This window comes from Heptranchias perlo, chromosome 30 (assembly GCF_035084215.1).
Source record: "Heptranchias perlo isolate sHepPer1 chromosome 30, sHepPer1.hap1, whole genome shotgun sequence".
Lineage (NCBI taxonomy): Eukaryota > Metazoa > Chordata > Chondrichthyes > Hexanchiformes > Hexanchidae > Heptranchias > Heptranchias perlo.
The window spans coordinates 9904423-9930392 of NC_090354.1; the positions used below are offsets into that span (position 1 = coordinate 9904423).

General features: G+C 42.1%; 1 protein-coding gene across 1 annotated transcript; it reads left to right on the forward strand.

Annotated features, from left to right (window-relative positions):
- Positions 1 to 546: 546 nt before the first annotated feature.
- On the forward strand, positions 547 to 24312 carry psmd3 (proteasome 26S subunit, non-ATPase 3). The gene is made up of 12 exons (XM_067968868.1): positions 547 to 1004; positions 6801 to 6991; positions 7948 to 8085; positions 11446 to 11582; positions 13114 to 13304; positions 13767 to 13870; positions 14050 to 14164; positions 15916 to 16035; positions 17769 to 17872; positions 18989 to 19144; positions 19982 to 20032; positions 23932 to 24312. Exons 1-12 carry the CDS (start codon positions 818 to 820, stop codon positions 24007 to 24009), a joined length of 1572 nt encoding a protein of 523 aa, XP_067824969.1. The 5' UTR covers positions 547 to 817; the 3' UTR covers positions 24010 to 24312.
- The last annotated feature ends 1658 nt before the right edge of the window (positions 24313 to 25970 follow it).

Sequence of the window (25970 nt, forward strand, 5' to 3'; positions counted from 1 at the left end):
GTTTATGTATAGATTAAAAAGGAGTGGTGCTAGAACTGAATCCCCATGACACTATTTGAAGGAGAGCAGGCAGGTCTCCTTACCAACATTCCTGCCTCAACCCACCCCACCAAAAACAGGTTATCTGGTCATTTATTGATTCATGTACTTTTGGCAACCGAAGGTATTAAGGGATATGGGCCAAAGGCAGGTATATGGAGTTAGATCACAGATCAGCCATCAGATATCAAATGGCGGAGCAGGCACGAGGGGCTGAATGGCCTACTCTTGTTCCTTTGTTTCCTATTACTCTTAGTGGGATCTTGCTGTGCACAAATTGGCTGCCAGGTTTGCCTGCATAACAACACTTCAAAAAGTAACCATTGCCACCAGGTAACTGGACCAAAGGGACCTTGTTCTCTGAATTGAGGGACGGGCTTCCTGGGACTGAACTGGGCTTTCCCTGCCCCTAATCTTTCGGCCGCATCCTCTGCGCTCGATTGCGGGGGGGGGGGGGGATGCGGTGGATGATGCGCGGATGGATTGCGAGCGCCTGGCGTTTCCCGGCAGGCAATGCGGCGCGGCGCGGCCTGCTCCCGGGTTTGTGCTCAGTCATCGTGCCCGAGCGAGTGAAGGGGCGGCGGGGGAGAAAGAGAGAGAGCGAGAGAGCGCTGAACCCGGCTGAGGGTGGGGTGAAGAGAGAGAGAGAGAGAGATAGAAGGCGGGTGGAAAAAACCGAGAAACCCGCAACTCGCTCCGGGCCGCTCGCCGACCACCCACCCTCCTCCCCCCACCCCGCTTCTTCTTTTTTTTTGGTTGTTGTGAGCGCCGCTTCGGCATGAAGGAGACGGCGGGGAAGCACAAACCCAAGGAGGCCAAGGACCCGGCCTCGGAGCGGGGGAAAGCCGCAGGCGGCCCCGCGGCTCCCGATGTGGAGATGAAAGACGTGTCGGCGGAGCCCGAGAGCGAACAGACGGAGACCGGCGAGAAGAGTCAGAAAGAGCTGGACCTGATCACCCTGGAGGGTAAAATATTACAGTCAGGGGCAGAATAAACCCGCTCACCTGAAGTGAAAATATCCGAGATACCCAGTGGGGTTCAGGGGCTGATCACCCTGGAAATAAATTATAATTATTATCAAACTTAATCTGAATTATCTATACACGGATTCAATAAAATGTCCAGTAAGTGGGGTTAGGGGCAGAGAGCTGGACCTGATCACCCTGGAAATAAAATCTAAATAGATCAATTATAAAACATAATCTGAATTTTATATATGCACTGGTGCATTAAAATGTTCAGTAAATGGGGTTAGGGGCAGAGAACTGGACCTGATCACCCTGGAAATCAAATATAATTAGATCAAAATTATTATAAAACATTAACATGATCTGAATTATATATACACAGGTGGTTAAAATGTTCAGTAAGTGGGGTGAGGGGCAGAAACTTGGATGGACTTGATCACCTTGGAGGGTAAAATATTATAATCAATGTTGTAAAATAATATAAACTAGTCTAATTCAAAATATCCATTATAAATAATGGAGCTTGAGACAAAGAACTGGATGGATCGGATAAATCTGGTGGGTAAGGATGACTACATAATTAATAGTGTATAATTGAAATTTATAAAGTGACATATATACATATACTTACATTAATGTAAAATATACCATATAAATAGTGAGGTTAGGGCCAGAGATCTGGGCCTGATTTCCCAGAGAGTAAAAATGTAAATATCAAATGAAATAAATCATGCTTTAACCAATGTAAATCAATATAAATATAATCTAAGATGAAAGCAGTGGAAGTGTCCACAGAGAGCTAGTTCAGATCACCCTGGAAGGCAAAATGTCCAGGATAAAATAATATTCGCTATATAGAGTTGTTAAGGGCAGGAAGCTGGAATTGAACACTGGAGAGTTAAATGATATGTAAACTGCACTGTATTGTATTGTCTCTCTTGTACCTAATGGAGTTATGGAGAGAGAACCTTGCTGGGCAGCACAGGGTTCTTAAAAATATTATAAAATTGCTTTGATTGTGGCAGCTTATTATCTGCAGATTATTGGCTGATAAACATTTAGTAATCAGATCAATTGCATGGAGTGTCCTAGATGTTGGTATTTTGCTGTCAGGTGCTGATGTCACTGGAACCCTGAGTATGTAAAACATAATGCGAATAGATTCCATTGTAGTGCAAATAAAAAGGGTTAAGGACAGAGAGAAGGATCTGATCACAGCAAGAAAGAACAAACTTGCGTTTCTACAGCACCTTTCACAACCTCAGGATGCCAAAGTGCTTCACAGCCAATGAAGTACATTTGAAGTGTAGCCACCGCTGTAATGTAGCGAGATGCAGTAGCCAATTTACACTCAGCAAGGCCCCACAAACAACAGTGAGGTAAATGACCAGATAATTTTTTTTTTACTGATGTTGGTTGAGGGATAAATGTTGACCAGGACACTGGGAGAACTCCTCTGTTCTTCTTCGATTAGTTCCATGGGATCTCTTACATCCACCTGAGAGGGCAGACGGGGCCTCGGTTTAACGTTTCATCCGTAAGACAGCAGGTTAAAATATTTTTTTGAATGCCAGGAAATAAATCAGTACCCAATCAGTTGAAGATTTTCATTTGACAAACCTGCTACAGTAATCTTTCGATGTGGTTGTCATCACCTCTTACCTACATGAAGCAGAGCAACCCGGCTATCATTGATTTACTACCAAGGTTTAAGATTTCAACTGAATCATGAGGTTAATTTACAGCTTTGAAATTGTTGCAGCGTGCCTGTTATTTTTTAATGTATATATGTTAAATTGGATGGATTATGTTCAAATTCTCAGTCCAGAAATTATTTCTACGGTGGCTGTTAGATGCTCGCTGCTGATGTGCCCTGTGTGGTTGCAAGGGTATGATCACCCTGAAGTGTCAGCCATGACTTTTTTTATTTGTTCATGGGATGTGGGCGTCGCTGGCAAGGCCGGCATTTATTGCCCATCCCTTGAGAAGGTGGTGGTGAGCCACCTTCTTGAACCGCTGCAGTCCGTGTGGTGAAGGTTCTCCCGCAGTGCTGTTAGGAAGGGAGTTCCAGGATTTTGACCCAGCGACGATGAAGGAACGGCGATATATTTCCAAGTCGGGATGGTGTGTGACTTGGAGGGGAACGTGCAGGTGGTGTTGTTCCCATGTACCTGCTGCTCTTGTCCTTCTAAGTGGTAGAGGCTGCAGGTTTGGGAGGTGCTGTCGAAGAAGCCTTGGCGAGTTGCTGCAGTGTATCCTGTGCATGGTACACACTGCAGCCACAGTGCGCCGGTGGTGAAGGGAGTGAATGTTTAGGGTGGTGGATGGGGTGCCAATCAAGCGGGCTGCTTTGTCCTGGATGGTGTCGAGCTTCTTGAGTGTTGTTGGAGCTGCACTCATCCAGGCAAGTGGAGAGTATTCCATCACACTCCTGGTCAATGGTGACCCCCAAGATGTTGATGGTGGGGGATTCGGTGATGGTAATGTCGTTGAATGTCATGGGGAGATGGTTAAACTCTTTCTTGTTACTCAGTGGGTAGCACTCTTGCCTCTTGAGTTAGAAGGTTGTGGGTTCAAATCCCACTCTAGAGACTTGAGCAGAAAATCTAGGCTGACACTCCGGTGCAGTACTTGGTGAGTACTGCACTGTCGGAGGTGCTGTATTTCAGATGAGACGTTAAACCAAGGCCCCGTCTACCCTCTCAAGTGGACGTAAAAGGTCCATTGAAGAAGAGCAGAAGAGTTCTCGGTGTCCTGGCCAATATTTATCCCTCAGCCAACATCACTAAAAAAACAGATTATCTGGTCATTATCACGTTGCTGTTTGTGGGACCTTGCTCTGTGAAAATTGGCCGCCTTGTTTCCTATATTACAACAGTGACTACACTTCAGAAGTACTTAATTGGCTGTAAAGAGCTTTAGGATGTGAAAGGCCCTATATAAATGCAAGTCTTCCTTTTCTTTCTGAAGGATTAACATTTGTAATGTTTTTACTGTCTCTTTACAATCTAAATACTAGAATGGTGTATGTGCGCACCCTTTCTCCCCATCAGTGTACATTGTTAGACATTGTACACTGGGCAGGAAAACGGTGGGCATTTAGGAAAATGGTATTGGCAGAGAGAAAAATGTGGTTAAAGGAGCTGTATAGTTTATTTGTTAATGTAAATTTAACGTTTCCTTAAACTTTAAAAATAAATGTTTTTAATTGGTTTTTTATGGGTTTTAATTAGGCAGATTATTGGTAGCTGAAGCAAATGCTGTGACAGGAAAGCATGATGAGAGGCATTTTTTTATTTGTTCTGTGGCTGGTGCAAGCAGGGCCACATTTATTGCCTTTCCCTAGTTGCCCCGAGAAGGTGACGGGCCAACGCCTTGAATTATTGGAGGCCACTTCAGGTCTACCCACTCAGTAGATCAAATTAGATAGACTTCTTTCAGAAAATAACATTTTGGGGCACAGTATATGAGTAATTTGAGATGTGACGTGGTAAATGTGGCATGCCTGGGAAACAGGTGACTGGACCTATGGGCCACAAAGCACTCCATCACTGGAGTTTTCCTCACGTCATGTCTTGGTCTGTTGTAGACTAATTGATAGAGATTGATTGTTATGGTTATAGAATAGAATCATAGAATGATACAGCACGGATGGAGGCCATTCAGCCCATTGTGCCTGTGCCGGCTCTTTGAAAGAGCTATTCAATTAGTCCCACTCCCCTGCTTTTTCCCCATAGCCCTGCAAATTTATCCAATTCCCTTTTGAAAGTTATTATTGAATCTGCTTCCACCACCCTTCTGGGCAGTGCATCCCAATTCATAACAACTAGCTGTGGAAAAAAAAATTCCCGTCATCTTGCCTCTGGTTCCTTTGCCAATCACCTTAGTCAACAACTCCATTATTGCTGTATCATGCGATCAGTATGGTAGAAGGCAAATTAGATGGACCGTGGTCTTTTTTCGTCTAGTAATTCCTATGTTCAGAGGTCATTTAGAATCAATCACAATGGGACTGGAGGTACTTGTGGGCCAGACTAGTTTATCTTAGTAAGCCAGTTGGAGTTCTACAATAGTCTGACAATATTTCTTGGCAACAGCCTCTGTTTGAATACAGTAAGTGCCTCATCATCTTTGCAGGTTACAGTAAGCGACAAATTGCTAGATTTGGTGGCGTCAATTTCACACTTGCCACGGTGGGATTTGAACTATCAGCCCATGTACACTACTGTATCTGTCTGATCTATATTAATACTTTATTACTCTATCAATAATATCACCAATGATGACGACCTTGTTAGCAGCAACGAAGTACAGGAGATATTTCTCACCTCATTTTATGTTTGTGCAAGATGTGTGGAAATAATCTGGTTCCCATCAATAACAACTTGCATTTATATAGCGATGCCCGAATGGTCTCCTTCTGTGCCATAAATTTCTATGATTCAATGATGTGCTTCAGAGGCATAATCGATAAAATGAACGCCAAACCTAAGAAAGCGATCTTAGGATGGTTGACCCAAAGCTTGGTCAAACAGATTGGTTTTAATGGGTTCTTGGAGACTGGGGGCTTTAGAGAAGGTATTCCAGAGTGTGGGGTTTAGGCGGCTGTAGGCACAAACGCCAATGGTGGGACAAAAGGGGGGATGGATGCACAAGAGGCCAGAGCTGGTTGAAGGACTGGAAGAGGTTATAGAGTATGGAGGGGGGGGGGGGTGGTGCGAGGCAAGGCCACGAAAGGATTTAAACTTGAGGATGAGAATTTTTAATTCGGTATATTTTTAACGGCAGTGAACTGACAAGGTAGTTTATTTTGACTTCTTGTGATTTCTAGAAAACTAGTTAAAGTCAAAAGTCCTGTTTCCAATCATTACAAATGTTTTGGAATTCAAGTATTCTTGTATTAGTGATTATGTCCCATCCTTTTTACTTGGTTCCACAAAATGTTTACTGCCAATCTTCTGAAGGATGCCTTCATAGAGCTGTGCCTCTGTTGCACGTAGCATTCAGAAGCAAGTCAGATGGCCACCTATTAATATGTCTCCAGAATGACCAAGTATAATTTTTTTATTCCTAGGTTGGGCCTGTGATAAAAAGTGCAACAACTTGCCCTAGAAATGGATCCTTTCAGAGTGATTCCCTTATTGGGGATATAATCGGTTGGAATTGATAGAATTGACTTTTTTGGAGCCTGCAGAGGGAAGAGGTTAATCTGTATTTCATAGAATAGTAATCATTGGGGCTGTTGCCTCTAAGTTCTCTTAACACTAGAGAAATGTGAGTTTTGATTCATAGATGTAATATTCATGTAATCTGTCTATGTGAATAAGTGGCTCTGGAAATGTACCCCAGCAAGGAGCCCGTGACTGTGGCAGAGGAGGGGAGAAGAAAATTGGTTTTCTGCAGTGTTCCAAATGTCTTGCACGCCACCGTCTGCAATCTGTGCAGGGGGTTCAATCTCCCGTGGCGTTGCTCCTGGTGAATCGGAGGGTGCACTGTTTTGCAACAATAGGGATGTTATCAACAAAGTGTGATGGGGAGAATGTGATGCAGGAACTGTGAGCAATACGCAAGACTTTAATAATTTAATTAAAGATAGATAATACTTAAAACATTTGTAGGAGTCTGTCTCCCGCTGAAATGTATGGAGAATGGAACCTTGTGAGATGCAGCAAGGTGGAAAATTCTCAGTGATGTCACCAGCACATTGGACCTAGGTCATAGGAATCGAGAGAGACTGATGAAATTCCAGGTCGTCTAAAACAGATAATCTTCAAAACATTCATTTTTTTTTAGATATCAAAGAACATGTGAAGCAGATTGAGAAAGCTGTATCGAGTAAAGAGCCACGGTTTGTTCTGCGGGCTCTGCGAGCACTTCCTTCAACCTGCCGCAGATTGAACCCCACCGTCCTTTACAAGGCCATCAATGGCTTCTTTGTGTCAAACACTTCGACGCGGGATTTCCTGCTGGCTTTTCTCGAGGAGGTTAGTGTCGAGCACTAAATGTTATATGAATGCTTTATTGGGTGTCACTGTGTGAATCGGAGGCAACTATTCAGTTGAACGGGAAATTCATCAAGGGCACCAGACGAATCCTTAACCCCTTCACCTTAAATTCCTTGTCAAGGAATCATCTGGGGTTTGCCTAGGAGTTAATGACGCCTAATTTTGGCTCGCCAAGCTGTCTTGCATCAACCAGCTCGGATTATATTAGCATTTACACTACTAACCTCCTATCAGGATCCGCACAAGCTAGTGAGTGACTTAATTAACCCTTTTTTACCAATTATCAAAGAAGAAATCAGACAACAAAACCATGAATTAACAATTGTTTATTAACTTTAGAGCCTTGGTTAGCAACACTTAGACATAAGCATTGAAAGTATTGAAATAACTATTAATTAGGGTTAATTGACGATAAGTAAGGGGTTACAAAGGCATTTCGGTTATTTTGCCGTAATTCAGCATTAACTGCTGAATTTACAGTTGAGATCAGTGTATTGGATTGATATACATTAATTTGATTAATTTAGGATTCAACTCCTTAGGTAGCCGACAAGTTAACAGCATCAGATAGCCAATCTATTGAATAAATACTATGTGCTTGTAAGTAGCCATGTTTCCAGAACTTATACGACCTCGTCCTTGTGAGCTGGTGTGGATGAACTGCTTGCCTTGCCTTCCTCTGGAAGGTTGGTGTTAGCATTCTGACATGATGGAGTGATGAACCATGCATTGTTCAGTTCACCTGCATGTCTTTGTTGGTGGACGGTACAGAAAAGTAGCACCACATAGAGCCTTAAAATACCCAACGAGATTTGGGAGGCTTGCATATCCTGTATTTTGTAACTGGTAAAATAAAAATTACTGCGCTGAAAACTGCATAATGTACTATGTGACCAAACAAGCAATTCCTTATTTTGAATATCATTCTTTTTCAGCCCATGGATACAGAGGGAGATGTGCAGTTTCGTCCTCGGACAGGGAAGGCAGCCTCGGTACCTCTTCTGCCTGAGGCAGAGGCCTACCTGCAGCTTTTACTAGTCATTTACTTGACAAACAATAAACGATACACTGAGGTGAGTGAGTTTCAACTGCAGAGATAGTCATTCAGTAGACACTTTTATGCTATAAAACCTTAGGTGAGCAGTGCTGTAAGTTCCACTTATTTGTAAATTGCTTACAATTTAGTTTAATGACGTTATCTTTTTTGTACCAGTTAAAGAAAGAAAGCACTCTCATTTCTATAGTGTATTTCACGTCCTCTGGTTGACCCAAATCACTTCACATCCAATGAATTGTATTGAAGTGTAGTTACTGGTTTGTAGGGAAATGCGACAGCCACTTTGCACATAGCAAGGTCCCACAAAAGCAATGCAATAATGTGTTCTTTTGGTGTTGGGTGAGGGATACGAGTTGGCCAGGACACTGGGAGAACTTCCCTGCTCTTCGAATAGTGCAAAGGGATCTTTTATGCCCACCTGCACATCACAGGTGAGATGTTAAATTGAGAGCCTCGATTTAACATCTCATCTGAAAGACGGCACTTCTGACAGTGCAGCACTCCCTCAGAATTGCACTGAAGTGTCAGCCTAGATTAAGTGCTCAAATCTCTGGAGTGGGGCTTGAACCCATGACCTTCTGACTCAGATGTGAAAGTGCTACCAAATGAGCCAACTAGTCTGATTGATCAGCAAATATGCTGAGCATCAAAACATGCTTCTTGCTTTGTACTCACAAGGAAAGGGTGCTGGTTTTGTTGGGATTTTAGATACTGACTCCACATTTGGATGAATAAAGTGCACACATTACAACTTTAGTTTCTATTATTTTATAAATGCAGTCAACTGGCAAAGCAGAGAATTAACAATCTGTTTGCCACTGGCACCTGAGTTTGAAGCTGGTCCACATTACTGCAATATCTGCTCTCTCATAGCTTTAAAAATCCTAAATGAAATAAAACTGTGGCCAATTTCAACTCGGATCTTAGTAGTTGTGAGTCCTAGCACAAAATTTGCCTCAGTTTGACACTAAATTCACAGTGTCACTCAAAGAAGTTCCAACCAAATGGAAAATTCAACTAGAATAGAAAGTTTTTCACTTCTGAGGTGAAAGTTAATGTAAATGCTGGAAAACAGTGAAAGGAGCTTTATTTTACACCTGACCTGTGCTTGATGCAAACATTTTGCATTCTAAGCACTGATATCCCCCACTTGGAAGAGCACAAAATGTTAGAGCATCGTCTTTTGGCAGCTTCTGATCCAGCTTGTGCTGTGGTTCTTCAGCCTTGATTTCAAGACATTCCAGCTTCTCCCAAAGACCTGATGGATAAAGGCACCACTTGGTGTAGCACTAAGCCATAGGTTCCAGATCAGAAGGACCCTGGCTGGATTCCCAGTCTTTGTTGAGTTAACCGATCTCAGTCAGGGCAGCAATTGGCACACTGTAGTGGGTAAGTTGTTGGAGGGTATTCTGAGAGACAGGATCTACAGGCATTTGGAGAGGCAGGGACTGATTAGGAACAGTCAGCATGGTTTTGTGAGAGGAAAATCATGTCTCACGAATTTGATTGAGTTTTTTGAAGGGGTAACCAAGAAGATAGACAAGGGCTGTGCAGTAGACGTGGTCTACATGGACTTTAGCAAAGCCTTTGACAAGGTACCGCATGGCAGGTTGTTACATAAGGTTAAATCTCACGGGATCCCAGGTGAGGTAGCCAATTGGATACAAAATTGGATTGACGACAGAAGACAGGGTGGTTGTAGATGGTTGTTTTTCAAACTGGAGGCCTGTGTCCAGCGGTGTGCCTCAGGGATCGGTGCTGGGTCCGCTGTTATTTGTTATTTATATTAATGATTTGGATGAGAATTTAAGAGGCATGGTTAGTAAGTTTGCAGATGACACCAAGATTGGTGGCATTGTGGACAGTGAAGAAGGTTATCTAGGATTGCAACGGGATCTTGATAAATTGGGCCAGTGGGCCAATGAATGGCAGATGGAGTTTAATTTAGATAAATGTGAGGTGATGCATTTTGGTAGATCGAATCGGGCCAGGACCTACTCCGTTAATGGTAGAACGTTGGGGAGAGTTATAGAACAAAGAGATCTAGGAGTACAGGTTCATAGCTCCTTGAAAGTGGAGTCACAGGTGGATAGGGTGGTGAAGAAGGCATTCAGCATGCTTGGTTTCATTGGTCAGAACATTGAATACAGGAGTTGGGATGTCTTGTTGAAGTTGTACAAGACATTAGTAAGGCCACACTTGGAATACTGTGTACAGTTCTGGTCACCCTATTATAGAAAGGATATTATTAAACTAGAAAGAGTGCAGAAAAGATTTGCTAGGATGCTACCGGGACTTGATGGTTTGACTTATAGGAGAGGTTGGATAGACTGAGACTTTTTTCCCTGGAGAGTAGGAGGTTTAGGGGTGATCTGATAGAAGTCTATAAAATAATGAGGGGCATAGATAAGGTAGATAGTCAAAATCTTTTCCCAAAGGTAGGGGAGTCTATAACGAGGGGGCATAGATTTATGGTGAGAGGGGAGAGATACAAAAGGGTCCAGAGGGGCAATTTTTTGACTCAAAGGGTGGTGAGTGTCTGGAACGAGCTGCCAGAGGCAGTAGTAGAGACGGGTACAATTTTGTCTTTTAAAAAGCATTTGGACAGTTACATGGGTAAGATGGGTATAGAGGGATATGGGCCAAGTGCAGGCAATTGGGACTAGCTTCGTGGTATAAACAGGGCGACATGGACATGTTGGGCCGAAGGGCCTGTTTCCATGTTGTAAACTTCTATGATTCTATGACTCCGTTTGACCTCTATGCCCCCGGGCAAGGCAGGGGAAATCATCCATGGATTCCCACTGCCATGAAATATTGTCCATTGATCCCTGCTGGAAAGTGTGTGTGTATATGTGGATATCAAGTGAGAACAACAACAACTTGCATTTATATAGCGCCTTTAACTTGGTAAAAACATCACATGGCACTGCACAGGAACGTTATCAGACAATATTTGATACCAAGCCACATAAGAAGATATTAGGACAGGTGACCAAAAGCTTGGTCAAAGAGGTGTGTTTTAAGGAGAGACTTAAAGAGGAGAGAGAAGTAGAGGTGGTGAGGTTTCAGGAGGGAATTCCAAAGCTTAGGACCTAGACAGCTGAAGGCACGGCCGCCAATGATGGAGCAATGAAAATCAGGGATGCGTAAGAGGCCAGAATTGGAGGAGCGCAGAGATCGAGGGTCAGTTTCGGGTGTGATACCTTCAGTGGTTGAAGATTGTCACTATTGACTGTTTAGCCTCATGTTTGAAAAATACTGACCATCGAGTGATACTGGAAGGTTCTAGTAGGATTTAGCACCTTCAAAATGGAGTGAAAGTTGGCAAAAAAAATCCAGTGCTCATGGCATTTTCTTTTTTTTTCTAATACAGGCACAGAAATGCTCAGATGATCTGATGCAAAAGATTGCTGCTCAGAATCGCCGGGCTCTAGACTTGGTTGCAGCTAAATGCTATTATTACCATGCTCGTGTTTATGAATTCCTGAATAAGCTCGATGCAGTCAGAAGGTGAGAAGGCCGTTTCACTTTGGACCCTTGAGCACAAAAATAAAGATTTGTTAAAATTCAAGATATAATAAAAATGAAGGAATGTTTTGTGGATTGGTGCATCTTGATAATCCAATCAAAAAAGTTACCATATCAGACCCCTAGATGATGGGTGCTAAGCTGTAAAGAGATCAGGAACATGCCAGGTTTAATCCCTGTGCTGAGTTTGTTGGTCTGGTAGTGGGAGCACCACAGCTCATGGTGCTCATGTCCCCAGACAAGGGGGAAGAAAAAATTAGACATGGTCCCACTCCTGATTGCTATCTGCTAAAAGTACATGTACATACATAGAAACATAGAAATTTCAGCACAAGGCCATTTGGGCTATTATTCAGGTGCTAGCTCCACACCAGAGCTATCTAAGATAATCCCAATTCCCTGCTGTTTCCCTGTGCCTTTTGATCAGAGCCTCTAGAGATCAATGATACTGAAGCTTGAGAATATCTACCCTGCCTTGTTTTCCAAACAGTACCCCCTATTGTCAATGTATTGGCAGTGTTGCAGAGGTGGAAGTAAACGGGCTTAGTGATGGATAGGTTGTGGGGTATAAAACCTAGCTCGGGGTCGAACTGAATACCTTGAGTACAGGCGGTGTGGTTTAGTCAATGGAGGGGGGGGTGGAATTAGTGGCAAAGGAGTGCTGTGTGTAGTGGGGGGGGGGTGAAGATGATGGATATGCAGTATCCTAAAAATATTGATTAAGATTAAAATGTCCCCAAACGCTGGGCAGACTCGCTACAAAATTTGGTGGGGTTGTTGCAGAAATTGGTCTTGGTGTGTTGCAGAATTCCAGGAGCCCCTTCAGTATTTTTCTTTAAGTGTTTAATTCCCTCTCAAATGATTGACTTGATTTCAGTAGCCACTGGACATAATGCGTTTCATCGTCTAATAAAAAAAGATTCTTCTAACCTTCCACCTTTGTGCTTCCATTGCTAATCCTATCCATGGCCAGCCCCTTATTATAGATTCACAGACCAGTGGAAATAATCGGTTGCTATTTACTTTCTCAAATCTTTTCAAAATCTTAAACAATTCTATCTTCCTCAACCCTCTCCACTCCAATGAGTACAGCCCAGTTTATCAGGAATCATAACTGTATCTTGTCATCCCTGGTATCGTCCTCGTGAATCTAGTTTGCATCCTTTCCATGGCTGAGATATCCTTGAGAGAGAACAGGGTCGAGTACCACAGCTGCTCAGGCTGACACCTGAAAACTGTCTACTCAGGAAAGGTAACCCAGCCTATCTCCAAGATAAATTAGTCCTTCAATACTCACCATCTAAGTGACCCTTGGCTGAGATTCTGGAATCTTGTTGGTGACTGGGAGAAAATCCCAGCGTGAATTGGTGCCTTCATTGGAAGGAAGAAAAGTAAAAAAAAATGCTATACGTACTATGGTAGACCAGAGTGGCCAGTATCTTCACTGTGTCCCGCAGTACTACATATGTAATTTTATGATTTTGTGAGTAATTGATGTGTTTTTTTCCCTAAGTTTCTTGCATGCACGTTTGAGGACAGCTACCCTGCGCCATGACGCTGATGGACAGGCCACTCTGCTGAACCTGTTATTGAGAAACTACCTGCAGTATAATCTGTACGATCAGGCCGAGAAGCTCGTCTCCAAATCCATTTTCCCAGAACAGGCTAATAACAACGAGTGGGCAAGATATCTTTATTACACTGGTGAGGCTCACTCCAATCTCGCAACGTGAAGTAACTGCTAAACAGCTGTGCCCTGTAGGGAATGAAAGCAATACAAATTTGTGAGATAGCGTGTGTTCTGAAATGCCCATTCAATTATTTCCCAGTCACGACGCAGCACAAAACCTTTTTCCCTTTTTGTGAGTGAGTCATAGTTTTTGAAGCGTTACCAGCAATTACTGTTCATTTTGGCAGGATTTCCGTGACTATAGGCAGCTGGTGAATACTCCTGTAATACTGTCATGCATTATGCTGTACGCAACTTCCAAATGGCTGTGACAAAGATGTTTTGCAGTTCCAGCTAAAAGCCAGTCAGTGAATTAGTTATTTCCTGCGCTGAAACCTTTTCTGTAACTGCATACTTTATACGTGCTAGTTTGGATATTATTGCTATACCCAAGTAGGTTTTTGTGTTTTAAAATAAATCATGTTTGCTGCTTTCAGGTCGTATTAAAGCGATTCAGTTAGAATACTCAGAAGCACGGAGAACGCTGACCAACGCTCTGCGAAAGGCACCTCAGCACACTGCAGTTGGCTTCAAACAAACAGTGAGCTTAAAAACTTCTGTTTTTATAGCTTTGTTTTAAAAAGAAATTATTGTTTAGTTTTGTAATTTTAAAAAAATTATGTGTTTTCTCCCTTAAATGATATTCATCTTAACTACAGTGGTGGCTCTATAAATGTGTTAACAAAATAATTTTGTGAGGAATGTGTATTTCATTACCAGGTTCATAAGTTGCTGATTGTGGTGGAGTTACTATTGGGTGAAATCCCAGACAGGCTACAGTTCCGACAACCATCACTCAAGAGGTCCCTGATGCCATACTTCCTGCTCACTCAGGGTCAGTACAAGGCAGCTAGAAACCAGCATTTTAGATTTCAAGCAGATTTCAGGTTTTCTTCCCTTGGAAGCCGGTTACCCTGAAACTTCCTTGTGTGTTAGGCAGGTAGTTTGCGCTGTGTGCGTCCATTAGATGTCACCACTGCACTTATTTACAAAGCTACCTACAACGCCATCTAGTTGATGTAAATATTTTGCACCCTTTATGGGACAATCCCTTCAGCCATCTCCAATCTGATTTTCTTTTTGCAATTCTTCACAATACTGTAAAGAGATAGTATTCATTCTGGTTAGAAGTAGTTTAGCCACAAAGCAAGGATGAGGTATTAAGCATTAAGGCAAGTTGAGTTAGCAGTCTTTTTTGTTTAGACGTTTTGATCTTTGAGACAATCACTGTATTGTACCAAACAGATGGAGTTTCTGTTTAAAATAGTAACGGCTTCACCTGTTTAACTTAATATGATTATTTTGATCTGATCCTGTGAGTTGAAGTTGTGTGTGCTCTTGTTTTCCAAAGTTTACTTTTAGCACAATTAGCAACAGAGAAATCAGCCACCTGCTGGTTTGTTGAAACGACAATAGCATTTCCATGTCTTAAAAAAAAGAACTGGAAGGCACAATGGATTAGAACCTCTGCCTTCTGGGGTTTTCAAACCAGCCCAGATTGATGAGATGCAAGTCTCATATTTTTGGCCGGAAGTGAAATTATTTTGAACAGTCTCATCAAGATCCTAATGAGTGTGAAACCACAGGACAAATTGTCCCTAATTTGGTAAAATCACTCAGCGGGACCACAAGGATACCTCTTACGCAAAATCTAAGGTTCAGGGTAAGGTACACTTTTTTTTTCTTTTCAAAAAATATACTTTATTCATAAAATTTGCAACAGTACATACAATGCAGTTGTCATATCACATTCCAAACGTACACAATACAGATTATACAATTTGCAGGTTACAGGTGTCCAACCTGTGCAGCCCCTGAATCCTGGAAATCTAGCGTCTAGGCATAGGCAACTCAGTCCTATTTATGCTTGTATTTCTTATTTGCTGGTTTGTCCCATTTGGATTGGAGGTTTGGAAAGGACTGTTTTAGTGCTGTTGCCTCACTCTTGGATAAATCCTACATCAGAACAGTAAGATCTGTAATTATCAGCAACTTGAGATGTATGCAAATTTATGCAAACATGGATTTAAACTTTATTTGTAACCCCCTGAGGCTCCAAGGTACATGACTGTGGGCTCTCAAAGACAAAAAGCTTTTGACACCCTGAATTGAGGACGTTTTAAGCCGCCTCTGTCTTGTACTGGAAGCATGTGATAATGGCACTTGGTGCCAAAAGCACATACCTTCATCGAGTTTCAGTAATGCTAAAATTAATATGGTTTAAAATTTTGATCTTGGAAATTCAGACTTGATCTCAATCATATTATTGTAATGAGTGGTAATAATTTTAATTTGTTTTAATCGATACTTGAGCAAGATTATTCTTTAATACTCTTCACTGCATTTGCTTTGGTGTTTTGTAAAAAGGTTTGCTTTTTTCTCTCTATGTATGCTCCAGTTGCCATACTTTAATCGGATCTTTTCCTTGAGCTGCTTATATTTTAATAAACAAATACTCTGTTTAAAAGCTACTGCATTTAAAATGAAATCCTTTATCATTTGTCCTGTACACGCTGTACTTGTACTGTTCTCAATAAGGACAAATGGCTTCACATTTCTGTCTTTTTGTCCCCATCCCCCCCCCAGCTGTGCGTACTGGGAACTTGGCCAAGTTTAACCAGGTTTTAGAGCAGTTTGGAGAGAAGTTTCAGACTGACGGCACCTACACGCTGATTATCCGCCTGCGACACAACGTCATCAAAACAGGTCAGAATTCTGTGTTGAAATATTAACCATTGTGTCTTTTCATCTGCTCCCTGTTTAGTTACTTCAGCACCTGCTCCCAGGGCTACAAATCCTGATTGACCTTCTAATTTGGGAAAGCCATATTTTAGTTAATATTTTGCACGCACACATTTTTCTAGCAATCATGCTAATACCACTGGGAATCAAGGCTGGCACTGAAGACTGGTCAGCTGTTGGGTTTCCTAATGACTCAGTGAGTAGATGTTCTGAATAGTGTGGTACTGAGCCACACAGACCACAAAGTTTGATCAGGTTTGATTCTCAGTCCACGCCGATTCAGTTGATCTCGGCTAGGGTTGGAGTAGTGATGCTACAGTTGACTTCAATGTCCCTGAGCTAGGGAGAGGGAAAATTAGCCAATGTTCCTGCTCCTGTTTCTACTCACAATTCAGTGATCCCATGCTAGAAAGTGCACTTATGTGAACAGCACAAAATACATTAGTCTCAGTCATTACTGCACACTTGGTCTCTCTGATTGATATAAGATTGCGATAAGTACTTTAAATGGTATTGCTAGTTATATAAACCCAGATCCTGGTGGATGTGAGACCACAGCACAACTACCCTAATTTGGCATTACACTGGCAGTCTCACTCAGGGAAGACACAGGTACAGATGGTGTGGGAAATGGAAAAATTCACATTAGTGGAATAGTGTATCTGAGGCTTACAGTGTACTGTCAGAACATGGAAGAGGATGTCGATTATTATATACTCACATTTAAGATGACCCAGTATAAGATGATCCCCTGCTGCTTTGTAGCCCGAACATCCATAAGATGTATAAGGTGGTCAACATTACAACTATATCGAAACCCTACCTTCAAACAGCAGCAGATGACAGAACGTCACATAGTTTACCAGCTTTATAATGAGGTCTCAAAGTGTCATAAAGAAAGAACTTGCATGTATATAGTGCTTCAGGCTGGTAATTGACTCTGGCTTCTGCTGTGCTGCTCTCCTCTGTCAGGCTCCTGCTCTGCCACTGTGTGTGCTGTCTCTCTCTCTCTCTCTCTCTCTCTCATTAAAATGTTGCCTGTCTTCGCATCTCTGTCCTCACCTACGAGTTGATTTAACGTTTGATTTCTGGTTGCCTATTTCCTGCCTGTATTGGTGAGCAGCAGCACCAGGTGTGACAAGTCAGCATACAAATTTTCTGCTTTCTCGGGAGTCACGGTGACTTATGGGACAAGTTCCCAGATGTAGAAAATTTGATTTTAATATGTGCTGGGTGTTTTATTCACTGCTGCTGTAGCATAAGGATAGAAATTGGGACCTTTTCTTCCAGCAATGTGGCTTGTAAGGCAGGATAGCTTTGCGAAGTTTGGACAGTATTTTAAAATATCCAAATATTAGAGAAAGGGCAGGAGCTGACCGGGAATTCGAGTGGCCAGTGGCAGATTGAGAGCCTGAGGGAGGGAAACAGTATGGAAGGGCAAGAGTCCAGAACTGGTGGGAGTGCAGGAGCAGGCCTGGAACAGGTGTATGCGCTCCCCTAGTGAGCTACAGGACTATCTGCTACAATGACTCACATGTAAGACTGCCCTCCTCTGTTTAATCCCCCTCCACCTAAAAAAAAATAGCCCTGCTACCTTTAGCATGTTTTGCTAGTGCTTGCTACAAAAGTGGAATACCTAAAATTTTAAATATTTGAATCTTAAGCAAGTTTCAAAATCACTATTTTTCCCCCTACAGGTGTAAGGATGATTAGTTTATCTTACTCCCGCATCTCTCTCACTGACATAGCACAGAAACTGCAGCTGGACAGCCCTGAAGATGCTGAGTTTATAGTTGCCAAGGTAACTTGAATAGGAGGGGTATAAAGAAAAACTCTAGTTGCCAGAATTCTGAAATAAAAACAAATTACTACGAGTGCACAGCAGGTCAATCGGCATCTGAAAGATATTGGTTAATATTTCAGGGCTGACCGACTTGCTGTATATTTTCTATTTTTGACTTTCTAATAAAAAATATTTAAGATTTTTTATAATTTTCCTCAAATGTCTCTATGATTGATTATAATGTGTGGGGTAGTGGATTGGAAGGTCAGTGTGCTGTGAGGTAGTGGTATGAGGTCCAGATTCTAAGGGGGAGGAACTTCCCTATGGGTTGGGAAATGGCTTCTCTGGGTCAGTCTGATCACCACCCAGCAGCCAGTCACAAATGGGTACTGACCTTCTGGTTGGAGAATGGAACTTGATACCGAAACCTGAGGAGGGGTGATGGGAAAATTAAAATAACGTATGAAAAATGTACTTGGCACAGTGGTGCTGTTCAACTGCTGTTGTGTGAATTCCTGAACATCAGATGGAGTGGAATTTGATCACCGAGAGAGTCAGCATAAGCAGAGGCTTGGCTGCACTTTGCCTGCCTTCCCTCTCCATTAGTTAAGGCAACTGAGTTGTTGCGACACTGCACCTTGCAAATTTTTGTGATTTGCTGCCCAAGTAGTGAACTCTTGCTTTAAAAGTCTTGGAGGCAGGTAGTGATTAGAGTGAGCACAGCACTGGGGCTCAGCAGGTAGACTGAGCAGCCACATGGGAGAGGCTGTCATGGGGAGCATTGGGAGGAATTCTCCGCCATAGTGCCAGGAAAGGTGTTAGAGTGGCCTCCAATTAAGCAGTGAGAAAATCATCCCAGGGTTCCTGCTCCTGATCAGGATCCAGTGGCTCTTGCTGTAAAGTGGGTGTGTGGGGATGCCAGGTCCGGACAGGATTGGGCTCAGTGATGGTCTTGCATAGTTGAACGCTTTGATAACATTCACTTTCTAGGCTCTCACATGAAGAGTGGCCACTTAAGTGAAGTAGTGGAGGGGCTGCTGGCACTCGTGAAACAGTATCCCAGCATGCAACAGCACTTTCAGAAGAGGAAGGGAGAAAGTGGGAAAAATATTCTAATCTATTCTTTTTTACTAGGCCATTCGTGATGGAGTGATTGAGGCCAGTATTAACCATGAGAGAGGATACGTCCAGTCTAAAGAGACCATCGACATTTATGGCACAAGGGAGCCTCAGCTGGCTTTCCACCAGAGAATCTCCTTCTGTCTGGATATCCACAACATGTCTGTCAAAGTAAGGCAGAAACCCAATGGGCATTTTTCTACAGTTGATTTAATTGAATGTTTAAGATAAGAAAAAGCAACAATGACTGGCATAAATTTAGAATTACCTCTTTCAACAGTTTTCAGATTGGAGTGATACACAATTCAAACTTTTTTAATTTATGGTTGGATTAACTTGTCCATCGTCTTATTTCATTGACTGTTTGGGTTTATGTTCACATAGACCAAGTCCTTTTCTCAGCAACAATTGCTCTTTCACATTGTTTCTGTCTGATTGTAGATCTGAAGCCTGTGCAGTGCGTGTAAGAGTGAAAGCATAAGCAAGGAACCCATCCAAGTGCAAAATGAAAAAACATCCACTTGGTGCAGTTTATATGGAATTGTTAGAATCTGATTCTCTAACAACTGTCTCTATTCTTTGACTTCTAATGTCTAGTTCACAAAAATATTCCTGTTCAGCAAAAGGATTATGTGGCAAGATTATTTCAAATTACTAATTTGCCAACATTGATGCCTTTTTCTATAAAATGTTCCTATTTGAAGACTAGCATTGTCTGGCCCAATGCCACTTGTGTGTGGCTGTACTCGGATTATTGGCTTTCCCTTCTCTTTGAAGTGAGTGAGAATTCTGTAGCCACAAAGTACTCGATCTACTAACCCGTTTCAGAGCTAGTAGAGTTTTGTGATGGAAGGCAATCAGGTCTGACTGGAGACTGGAGTCCAGTGCTGTGGTTCTAGAGCTAATAGGATGTTCCCTATTGTATTAGAATATAAAGACGGACTTATTATTTAGACGTTTATCATTTCTAACCCCGAGAAATCTCAACTGTCCACTTTTGCTTTACAGGCAATGCGATTCCCACCCAAGTCATACAACAAAGACCTGGAGTCAGCTGAGGTGAGGTTTCAATTGATGAAAGTAACAAATGTGATTATGGGGAAAGTGTTTGAGACTTTGATGGGGGATAACATAGTAGATCATCTGGAAGGACTGATTAGAGAGCCAGCATTGCTGCAGAAGGTAATGTTTGACCAATTCATTGGATTTCTTTTGAGGAGGTTACAAATCTATTTGATAAGTGGATGTTATCTACCTGGATTTCGGAAAGGCACGTGTCCAACATAACAGTCTGATTCACACAAGGTGAGTTCCCATGGGATAGATGTCAGTGTATTAGGCTGGGTTGATGCGTAACTTCAAAGTATACTGCAAAGTTGATAGAGCGTGGGGAGGTGTCACATTGGAACTAGTTGCTGGTGCCTTTGGTCAGGGGTCAGTGTTGGGACTGCTGCTTTAAAATTCTTTTATAAATTAGAAGATAAAGTATTGTCCAAGGTCTCCATAAGTTTGTGAATGACACCAAATTGGGTGCAGTGACCAGTAATGGTAACCGTTGTGTGATAATTAAAGGGATTTGGGCAGGCTAGGTCAACGGACAGAGAGGTCCAGATGGGATGCATCCTAGGTTACTGAGGGAAGTACGGGTGGAAATTGTGGAGGTACTGGCCATCATCTTCCAAACATCCCTAGCCAGAGGACTGGAGAATTGCAAATGTTACACCCTTGTTCAAAAAAAGGTGTAAGGATAAACCCAGCAACTATAGGCCAGTCAGTTTAACCTCGGTGGTGGGCAAACCTTTAGAAACGATAATCTGGGACAGAATTAACAGTCACTTGGACGAGTGTGGATTGATTAAGGAAAGCCAGCACGGATTTGTTAAAGGCAAATTGTGTTCATCTAACCTGATAGGGTTTTTTGATGAGGTAACAGAGACGGTAGATGAGGGCAATGCAGATGATGTGGTGTATATGGACTTTCAAAAGGCGTTTGATAAAGTACCACATGGTAGGCTTGTCATCAAGATTGCGGCCCATGGAATAAAGGGGGCAATAGCAACATGGATACAGAATTGGCTAAGTGACAGGAAACAGAGAGTAGTGGCGATCGGTTGTTTTTTGGACTGAAGGGAGGTGTTCCCCAGGGGTCGGTGCTGGGACCACTGCTTTTCTTGATATTTATTAGTGACTTGGACTTGGGTGTACAGGGCACGATTTCAAAATTTGCAGATGACACAAAACTTGGAAGGGTAGTAAACAGTGAGGAGGATAGTGATATACTTCAAGGGGATATAGACAGGCTGGTGGTTTGGGCGGACACGTGGCAGATGAAATTTAACGCAGAAAAATGCGAAGTGATATATTTCGGTAGGAAGAACGAGGAGAGACAATATAAACTAGAGGGCACAACTCTAAAAGGGGTACAGAAACAGAGAGATCTGGGGGTTTTTGTGCACAAATCGTTGAAGGTGGCAGGACAGGTTGAGAAAACGGTTAAAAAAGCATACGGGATCCTGTACTTTATAAATGGAGGCATAGAGTACCAAAGTATGGAAGTCGTGATGAACCTTTATAAAATGCTGATTCAGCCACAATTGGCATATTGTGTCCAGTTCTGGGCACCGCACTTTAGGAAAGATATGAATGCCTTAGAGAGGGTGCAGAAGATTTACTAGAATGATTCCAGAGATGAGGGACTTTAGTTACGTGGATAGACTGGAATAGCTAGGGTTGTTCTCCTTGGAACAGAGAAGGTTGCGAGGAGATTTGATAGAGGTATTCAAAATCATGAAGGGCTTAGACAGAGTAGATAAAGAGAAACTGTTGCCATTGGTGGAGGGGTCAAGAATCAAGAGGGCATAGATTTAAGGTGATTGTCAAAAGAACCAAGGGTGACATGAGGAAAATCTTTTTTACACAGCGAGTGGTTAGGATCTGGAATGCACTGCCTAAGGGGGTGGTGGAGGCAGATTCAGTCATGGCCTTTGAAAGTAAAAAATTTGCAAGGCTACAGGGATAGGATGGGGGAGTGGGACTAGCTGGATTGCTCTTGCATAGAGCTGGCGCGGACTTGATGGGCCAAATGGCCTCCTTCCGTGCTGTAAACTTTCTATGATTCTAGGCGGCAGGTGGAGTTCAAAATAATACAGTCCAAGTCATGACATTAGGTAGAAGTGCGGATGTGGAGTGGATATTAAGTGATCACCAGCTTGTAATAAATTGGATAGCCTGGTGGTGAAAGATACAATATTAGAGCCTGGTCTTCAGTTGCTTCCAAGCCTTTATTCACAGAGCCCCACATTACCCATTGTAAACCCCCTGGATAAGCTCTTGTATAAATGGATACAAGAGAGTCCCCAGTTGATACACACTACCTGAATATAATTAACACTAATTGATATAAATCATATAGATACAATTAACACAGCTTACAGTAACAGAGCAGGAACGAGATCTGGGGAGTTTGATGGATAGATTGTTAAAATCAGTTTCACAGGCAATAAAAAAAAGCAAATAGAATATTGGGATGCACAGCTAAGGGTGTGACTTGTAAGTGTGAGGCTGATAGTGAAGTTTTGTCGAACCTTGGTAATGCCGCATTAATGTACTTAGTTTGGGTTTCTGTATTATGGGAATGGTGTAGAATTATTGGTGGGAGTATAAAATGTGGCTATGATGTTAACTCCTGAATTTAAGAGGGCTGAATTATAAGGAAAGACTGTGCCCTGGGACTTCACTCTGTGGAGATCAGGGAGACTTAATAGAGGTTTGTAAGATTTTTACAGGCATGGAGATTTTGGATTCAAGAAAGTTCTTCTGGTGGCACAGATTCAAGGACTGGGGACACAGTTTAAAGTTACGGGTGTCAAATAAAATTAGGAAATTTAAGCAATTTTTTTTTTATATGATAGAATTGTGGTATAGATTACTAGTAATGATGGTGGAACGGAAAACCATGGCAGGTTTTAAAAAGGGACTGGATGAATTAGCAAAGGGAATGGGGGACCATTAATTCTGGAATCAGAGGAAGGATACTAATAGGCGTGGAAGGATGGGCCAGCCCTCTCTTGCCCAAAACATTACCGTGTTGCTGTGACTGTTCAAATGATCAATCGGGGCATTACTAACGTAGATGATTGTGATTTGTTTTTGACTTTTTATTCTCTCAACACCACCATCTAAGGGTGACTATGTAATGAGAACATTTTATTGTCCTTGATTATTTCACAGTCTAGTTTAGTATATTACACATCAGTGAAAATAAGTTCTGTAATAGATATTTACAACATGTCACCTAATTGCATTGAATGAAGCATTTCAGAAAGGTTTTTTTAAAATAAACTTGGCTCAAACAGGGACCGTGGACTAAATGGAATATTTCACGTCAGCACCATGGGGTCAGAAACTATTGATGACCTTATGGCTGATGATTTCGATTTTTAGGTGCCAGCTTGGCTCTGTTGGTAGCACTTCTGCGTCAGAAGGTGGATTCAAATCCAAGACTTGAGCACGTAACAGAGGCTGACAGCCCAGTGCAATACTGGGGGAATGCCACTTGTTGGGAGTGCCGTCCTTCAGATGAGACATTGAACCAAAGTCCCATTTTCCTGTTCCGGTGGTTCAGATAAATTTTAAAGATCCTGTTTGGAGAAGAGCAGGGAATTCTCTCAATCCCTCCCCCATTCAACACCACCAAATAAAAAACAGATTAACTGGTCATCCATCTCATTGCAGCTTTTGGGATCTTCCTGCATGCAAACCAGCTGCAGCATGTGCCTGCGTAACAAGAGTCGCTACACTTCAGAGTAATTAATTGAATGTGAAGTGTTTCGAAACATTTCTAAGAAACATCATACGGAGCCATAGTGCTACATAATACAAGCCTGTTTTCTTTCAAATGAATTTTCATGAATGTAATGTACAGATCAAAGACCTTCAAATGTCCCTCTGCCTTACAGGAGCGGCGAGAGAGGGAACAGCAAGATCTGGAATTTGCGAAAGAAATGGCAGAAGATGATGATGATGGATTCCCATGAGCCTGTGTCAGTCTGCGTGGAATATTGATTCTGAGGCGTTTGGCGTACTGTAACTACAAACAGTTAAAATAAATAAAACCAGAATCGTGACTTTAAAGTATGGTGGAAGCCCTCTAATAGACTCAAATCTGTCAGCATGTTTGAGAATGGGAGTATTATACTCTGTCCAGGTTTGACACATGTTTACCTGCTTTTATTTCTCTTCATTCACTGTTTTCCTAGGAATAGTTACCTTTGTCCCTTTAAAACTTGTGAACAATAACTTACTGATAAATATATGGTCAATAAAACCGATAACACAAATTTGTGAATTTTACTTTTATTTCTCCTTATGCATGTGCTACTAAAACTACAAAAAAACAGCTGACCCCATTCAAACCAGATTTTAGCTTCTTCAGTTGTACTTTGTGTTCTGGATGGTTTGAGCAATAGAGAAGAATAATCAGTATTCGGCCCTCAACATTGAGAAGTTTTTGAGAATTACTGATTTATAACACACCAAGAGTTATAAAACACTTAAGAGTTACTTTTTACCAATGGTCCATATTTATCAGTTGAAAATATTGCATTAAATTAACATTAATTTTTAATAAACATCAACTTTCTCCACTTGTGCATGTCCTGGGGATTGATAAAACCTTAACCTTCCGTAATGGCGTAGTGGGGAAAGTAGCCAGTAGCTAAGCCACACAGACCAGGAAAACCCTAGATTCCATTCACAGTCTGTGCTGGGCTAGCTAATCTCACCTGGGGTGATGGTAGGGTCACTACAACATTTACCTGACGAAGGAGGAAGCCTCCGAAAGCTTGTGAATTTAAAATAAAATTGCTGGATTATAACTTGATGTTGTAAAATTGTTTACAATTCACTACAATTGGCCTGAGCATATCTGGATTAGGGAGGAAACTCACTCCAAATCATTATCTAGTGACTCCTGCGTGTGTGCATCATTTAGTTAAGACAGGATTGGTCTTGGCTATTGATACTCATTGTTTAGATTAACACATGAAGAATACCCAGTGATAGGATGAACATACCAAATCCACTTGATAGCTTCGACCTGGATCTGTATTCGATGACTGGGTGTCAATCCTGTCCTCATGCTGTCCACACACATACATTTCCATCGTTGGTCATTGAATAGTGATTAGAAATGAGACTCCTCTCTGATTTCTTCCCTTCCTCCTTCCTAACTCAGTGCTATTGAGACCAGTTATAGTGCCCCTATTGTTGCCCAGTTAAGATTTGCTATCAGCACAGACTAGGAATCAGGACTTCCCTGGTTTGACTGCTCATTAGATAAACCCATTGCGTTATGGAGGGAGTCTGTGTGAGGTGACTAGCATTTGAAACATAGCCTGCATGTTTACTGCACATACCTAACTAGGGGTCAGCTAAACATTCAAATCATGGCAGTCCTCTTCTACCCTTTGAGGACTGCAGTGTATGAAGAGCTGGCAACAGATTGTACGATGTGGAGATGCCGGTGATGGACTGGGGTGGACAAATGTAAGGAGTCGCACAACACCAGGTTATAGTCCAACAGCTTTATTTGAAATCACAAGCTTTCGGAGCTTTGCTCCTTCGTCAGGTGAGCAAAGCTCCGAAAGCTTGTGATTTCAAATAAAGCTGTTGGACTATAACCTGGTGGTGTGCGACTCCCAACAGATTGCATGACATTGAGAGATTCCTGGGGCCATGTACTTCTCATTTTCATTCTGGCCCAAGGGGGAGGGGGGAAGAAACAGCATTATTTATGACTCAGAATGAACCCTGATCTGTAAAACAAAGGTCTGTAAGTGGAGCAATAGACCAACAAATGCATCCCATTGATCTCACAGGCAAACTATATTGTGTGCTCACACACAAAGAATAGTACTTGTATTTACATAATGCCTTCTCTTGTCAACATCTCAAATGCTTCATGCAGTGAATTACTTTTGAAGTGCAATGACTAGTT